General features: G+C 39.3%; 1 protein-coding gene and 1 long non-coding RNA gene across 3 annotated transcripts in view; both read left to right on the top strand.

Moving 5' to 3' along the window:
• Nucleotides 1-6135, top strand: part of Cep126 (centrosomal protein 126) — a 51496-nt gene extending 45361 nt beyond the window's left edge. The window contains exons 10-11 of one of the 2 annotated variants that reach the window (XM_031343579.1): nucleotides 2831-2895; nucleotides 5657-6135. In XM_031343579.1, coding sequence (XP_031199439.1) covers nucleotides 2831-2895; nucleotides 5657-5719 — 128 coding nt within the window. In that variant the 3' untranslated portion in view covers nucleotides 5720-6135. Of the gene's footprint in view, nucleotides 1-2830; nucleotides 2896-4240; nucleotides 4280-5656 lie in introns of those variants that run through there. The other variant, XM_031343580.1, reaches the window with a different exon arrangement.
• Nucleotides 4327-4831, top strand: LOC116072239. The gene is made up of 2 exons (XR_004111362.1): nucleotides 4327-4373; nucleotides 4524-4831. It is a non-coding gene; the product is annotated as an uncharacterized LOC116072239 (long non-coding RNA).
• Nucleotides 6136-6628: the final 493 nt, after the last annotated feature.

Genomic DNA, 6628 nt, shown 5'->3' with positions numbered 1-6628 from the left:
TCCACCTGCCTCTGCCTCCCAAGTGCTGGGATTAAAGGCATGTGCCACCACTGCCCAGCTGAAATATTTCTTAACTAGGGAAATAAAGATAGAGCCACATGGACTATCAAAAGATCTATTTATTTCACCACAAAAAGTGGGGAGGTTTAGAAAAAAGTTTATATTTTTAAACTTCAATATTGAACTGCTGAGGGAAGCAGGGAAAAACATCTCTGGTACTTTAGAAATGTAGCCTAGTATGCACCTCACGGTAATTATAGCTCATGTTCATACTACCCAGGTGGTCTATAAAGCCTGAAGCAAAGAACTTAGTTGAAAATTATCTCAAACTTCTAATACCACTCAAATAATTGAGAAAAAGTATATTAATATCTCTTGTGGAGATATGGCTTATGTTTCAGTCTTTGAAGAATTATCACAAATCTAAGACAAATTAATAGTCAATAATCATAAAAAACCTAATCCATAAAGAAAATAATTCCATTAAAACATCAAAAGAATTTATAATAGAACCATACTAAATACTAAATAGAACTAAATAGAAAATTGTATATAACAAAATTATCAGAAGCAAAAAAAACTATAACTACTTTATGTATTTTTTAATAATTTATTTATTTATTTTTTACTTATTCACTTTACAGCCCCCCTCCCAATCGCCCCTCCCTCAATCCTTCCCTACCCCCCTCTCCTTCTCTGAGCAGGTGGAGGCCCCCTTGAGGATCCCCCACCCTGGCACTTCAAGTCTTTGTGAGACTAGGCACTTCCTCTCCCACTGAGGCCAGACAAGGCAGCCCAGCTAGAAGAACATATCCCATGTACAGGCAACAGCTTTTTGGATAGCCCCCACTCCATTTGTTCAGGACCTAAAGACCAAGCTGCACATCTGCTATATATTATATATATAATATATATTATATTATATTATTATATGTTCAGCCCATGGATATTCTTCGGTTGGTAGTTCAGATTCTGAGAGCCTCAAGGGTCCAGGTTACTTGACTCTGTTGGTCTTCCTATGGAGTTTCTATCCCCTTCAGGGCCTTCATTTCCCCCTTCCCCCAACTCTTCCATAAGACTCCCCAAGCTCCATCCACTATTTAGCTATGGGTGTCTGCATCTATCTAAGTCAGTTGGTGAGTGGAGTGTCCTCTCAGAGGACAGCCATGTTAGACTATTGTCTGTAAGCATAACAGAGTATCATTAATAGTGTCAGGGATTGGTGCTTGCCCATGGGATGTGTCTCAAGTTGAGCCAGTTATTGGTTGGATATTTCCTCAGTCTTTGCTCCATCCCCAATCCCTGCATTTCTTGTAGACAGGATAAGTTTTGGGTTGAAAGTTTTATGTGGGTGGGTTGGTATCCTGTTGCTCTACCGAGTTCCTGACTGGCCACAGGAGGCGGCCTCCCCAGGCTCCTTATCCCCAGTGCTGTGAGTCACAGCTAAAGACACCCTATTGATTCTTGGGTACCTCCCCTATCTCAAGTCTCCATCTCTTCCTGGAGATGTCCCCCTATCTTCTCCCCGCCCCCATCAGTTGCAGATTTTCATTCATTCTCATGGCCATCCAGCCATAACCCCTCTCCCATCCGTCCCCACACCTGACCCTGAACCCTTATTCCCCTCCCTACCCCCTCTCCCACCCAGTTCCCTCCCTCCATCTGCTTTCCATGACCATTCCATTTCTCCTTCCAAGTGAGATTCTTTCCTCGTGCCCTCCTTCCTATCCAGCCTCCTTGGGTCAGGAGAGTGTAGCATGGTCACCCTGTATTTTATGGCTAATATCCATTAATATGTGAATATATACCATGCATGTCCTTTTTGGGTCTGGGTTACTTCACTCAGGATGATATTCTCAAGATCCATCCATTTGCCTGCAAAATTTATGATGTCTTTGTTTTATATAGCAAAATTATCAAATACAAAGAAACCTATAAAATAACTATATATTTTTAAATCAGAAATATGTTTCAAAATCCAGTAAGGAAATATGCAATATAAAATGAGTTAGCCTCTTTGGAAAATTATGCCTAGGAATGGAAGATATGAATAAATTTAAAATTCAGCTGATTGTTTAGAAACAACAGATTATAGACATCAGAAAATAGAGTTAATAACCTAGAATAGAAATCAGAAATCCCTATCCAGAATATAGTACAAAGAGGTAAGAAATAGTGCAGTGAAGCTTAAATGACAAAGGTATACAACCTGAGGCTCATAAGATGACCACATCTGTCACATTTCCAATCTAGGGAGTACTGTCAACATACAGACAGAGGAGCCCAGCACATTTCAAAAGAAACAAAGAGAAATTCTCTTAGTGTGAGAAAGGTCCTGAGTTCAAGTTCCAGCACAAAAAGAGGGTTTGGGCCTCATTGGCCTGAAACTCAAGGCCAGGCTAGTCTCAAACTTAGAGAGAGAGCCACCTGCCCCTGCCTTCTCACTATTAGCATTGTGGACATAAGCCACCACAACCAAACACACCACACACACACACACACACACACACACACACACACACACACACACACATACAAAATGTCTTTACTTTAAAAAAAGAAGAAAAAGAAATAAAACGAAAGGAAAGTATATCAGATTTTCAAGACACTAGAGATTCCCTCTTATCACCTTCAGTTTTATATTATTGTTCCTAATCAAATTGCTCTTAATTTTAGACCTAATATACGTGTAAGAACTATTTCTGGGTTCAATAGGAAAAGAGTCCTATATTCAATTTTCAATATTTTGAAACATCAGAATTTCATTACTAATTCTTCAGTGATTCTCTGTACATAAATAATTATTTTGTGTCATGGTATGATTTTTCAGATGTACAAGAAGCAATTCGCAAAAACCCTTCCATCAAAAATACTTTACAATTAATACCACTTCTGGTAAGTAATTCCTAAGTTCTTTCTTTGGATATTATTAATGTAGACATTAATAGAAATATGAACCTTTGGAGGTGGGCTGGAGACATAGCTCAGCAGTCAGGGACACTTCTTTTTTCAAAGGACCGAAGTTTGACTCCTAAAACCAACATGGTGGTTCACAATCATCAGTAACTCTAGTTCCTGAGGATCAGGTGCTGTCTTCTGACCTCATAGGAACATGAGTGCACATACACGTGTGCAGGCAAAACACTCAGTCACATAGAATACAAAAAAAAAATCTTTTTCACATGTAAGAACCATTGGAGGAGCCAGGCAGTGGTGGCGCACACCTTTAATTCCAGCACTTGGGAGGCAGAAGCAGGTGGATTTCTGAGTTTGAGGCCAGCCTGGTCTACAGAGTGAGTTCCAGGACAGCCAGGACTATACAGAGAAACCCTGTCTAGAAAGAACCTTTGGGGGTTTTTTGAGGGGAGGGTAAAATTGAGTGCCCTCAATTCTGAAATCTTGATAGGAAGGAATAAAGTTGAGTAAAATCTATGGTTCTCAGTACTGCCTCTTGTATAAAATGTGCCTGTGCTTGTTCTGAGCCAGGCCTCCAGTGAGCAGCAGTGAGGAGGAGGCCACTGCTGCCCCCACCTAGGCACAGCTCTGGAACAGCCTTGTTGGCAATCTGGTGTTCCCTTCTAGCTGTTTTTTCCCTAATTTTTTTTAATTGCCTAATTTGATATTTCCAGTGATACTTTTTCCTTCCTAATAAAAATTTAATGGATCCAAAGTTTGAAAATTCTAAGTATCTTTACTTTGGTTCATTATGAGACATTGTTTGCGTCACATTTTAAGTACATTTTTTTTTCTTCAAAGGAACTGGCTCCATAGAGAAATATCAGTTAATGACCTAAAAGATCAAGTCCATGACCCAGTTGCTTAAATTGTTAGGATTTACCCAACCCTAATTGCAGTGACCTGTGAATAATAATGCTGTCAGGATGGGTCCTGACAATGGGGAACCATCTGGCTACAGACATCCAAATGGTGTTTTAATGGCTTTTATTTTTCCTGTTTTTCGAGACAGGGTTACACTGTGTAGCCCTGGTTGTCCTAAAACTCGATCTGTAGACCAAGGTGGCCTTGCACTCAGAGATCTACCTGCCTCTGAATCGAAAATGCTGGGACTAAAGGCATGAGCAACCACCACATGACTAATGTAACATTTTTTTCATTGAAAATAGATGATTTTCTCATATCATACATCCTGACCACAGTTTCCCCTCCCTCCACTTCTCCCAGCTCCTCCCCTCCCACCTCCTCTCTCCCTCAGATCCATTCCCCCACCGTCTCCCTTCAGAAAAGATGAGGCCTCCAAGAGACAACAACCAAACACGACAAAAGAAGATACAGTAAGACAAGGCAAAAGCCCTCACACCAATGCTGGACAAGGCAACCCAGTAGGAGGAAGCATCCCAAGAGCAGGCAAAATTGTAAATTTTTTTTTTAGTGCCAGAAAGAGTCATTCTGGTCTCTGCACCTTCACCCTGTTGCTCCCTGGGAACTTGTCCTCTATTCTGGCACTCTTTGGGGTCCCCATTGCTCTTGCCACCTTACCTGCCTTTTTCCTGGTTATTCTTCAGGACATGACTGCAAGCTTCCATCTGGGAAGGCTATTTCAGTCCAAGCTTTCTCCATGTTGGCCCCTCTACAGTCTTACCAACTCTGGTTCTTCCTGTGCATCTGGCACTCTGATAGGGCCACAGGTAGGAAAAAGAAGGTAGCTCCTGAGGCAGCAGGTGAACTGTGCAATATGATGGAGTCACCACAAGACCACCAAGGCCCTACAACTGCTTAGGTATAAATTATCAAAGCAAAAAACCCTACAAATCTTAGAGTTTTTATTTTAGAATATCTTATTTAGTTTTAAAATAAAATAAATTTAATGAATTTTTAAGAAGCAAATTATTTCTTCGGCCTAAAATATATGTTAAACAACCCCAGAATCTTACATGGCTTCCAAGTGTTTCTGTAAAAAACAAGTACACAAGGAAGGAAGGCCATTTACACAACAGATGACAAAAAAGTTCTCTGCATTGTATTGTGGTTTTTGAGACAGGACATCATATAGCTTACCACGAACACTTGGTCCTCCTGCCTCTCACTCCCAAGAGCTGAGATTATAGGGCACACACCAAAACTGGCTTCAGAAAACTACTCCTAAAGATCTGGAGAGGGGCTTAGTGGCTCAGTAGTGAAGTACTGCTGCTCAGCATGAGGACCTGAGTGCAGATCCCTAGCACCCACATAAAAAAGGATATAGTCTGTGGGTCTTCCCATAGGCACAAAAACAGTCAGACCTCAGGGCTCCATTGACCAGTCAGCCAAAATGATGGTCTTCGGGTTCAGTAAAGAGACCCTATCTCAAAAGAGTAATAGTAATAAATAAGTTGGAGAGAGAAAAAAGTGCCTAGAGATAATCTCTGGGCTGTAAGTGCACATGCAGATGAGCACATCTGCCTATACACAACTATGTCACACACACTCAAAGGAGATTCCTTCAAAGCACGTATCACCACTAGTAAAATATGAAATTATGAATTATTACTGTCCATACGATGCCCTACAAAGAGCAGGATGCAACATCATTGAAATTGATGTATGTACTATTTTGATTTGAGTTTTAGTCTTCTTAAAAGCCATGATCTGAAAAGAGAATGACCTGTGAACATCTGCGGACATGACAGTTAAGAGAACCCTCTGAACTCTCTTACAGAGCAGCCAGCCAAGGGCAAGTCTGTTTCCTGATGTTGGATCCACAGTGCAAAGAAAATACTGATGAGCTGTGATAGTCACTACTTAGTGGAATCATTATTTTTGAGAATTCCTGTAAATAAGTTCTGTACTTCTGCAATTATTAATGATTTAAAATACTAGACTTTTATGTTTATAAAAGTAAGTCATAATGTACTTAATGGAAATGAACTTACTAGCTTATATTTATGCTACAAATTATACTTTATTATGTATTTTCTTGATACATTTTTAATGAATGAAATATTTCATTGTTTTCAATAAGCATGCTGCTGGATATAATTTTTCTCTATTTAAAAATAAAAGAGACTATTTTATTATTCAAATTATGTATTAGGTATGATAGTGAATCTTTGTTTTCTGAAGTTCTAATAAATTTTTATACAAGTATACAAGAAGCTTATTATTACTAACATCCATATAAATAATAAAGCTATTTAAGATTTTGCAGGATCTCTGCTTTTTATGTTACGAGAAGGTTAACTTACTAGATTGCATATTCATATCATTTTATTCAAGGGTTATTAGTCTCCCAAAAAACTGACATAAAAATTCAAAGTAGGGCTAGGGAGGTGACTTTTGGCATTTAAGAGTTCTTGCTGTTCTTTCAGTGGATGGGGTTCAGTTTCCAACAGCCACTTTTGGTGATTCAAACACTCTATAACCCAACTCAAGATCCAGGGGATCTGATACAGTCTTCTGGCTTCCACAAGTGCATTCACACACACAAGCAAATACACAAGCACATGCACATTAATAATATATCTTTTTAAATACAAAGGGATCAGATGGTAAACATGAAAACTAAAGTGTGCTGGCTATTTTTTCTCTACTCAATACTTTTTTTCCTGTTAGAAAATATCTACTTGTACACCCAGACTTATATTAGAGATTTGCTTTCTAAACTGAAGAAGCACCTGGGCATAGTGTCTGT

This window comes from Mastomys coucha, unplaced genomic scaffold (assembly GCF_008632895.1).
Source record: "Mastomys coucha isolate ucsf_1 unplaced genomic scaffold, UCSF_Mcou_1 pScaffold23, whole genome shotgun sequence".
In the NCBI taxonomy this organism is placed as follows: domain Eukaryota; kingdom Metazoa; phylum Chordata; class Mammalia; order Rodentia; family Muridae; genus Mastomys; species Mastomys coucha.
Note: the sequence above shows the minus strand (reverse complement) of the source record. Positions and strands in the feature narration are given on the sequence as shown.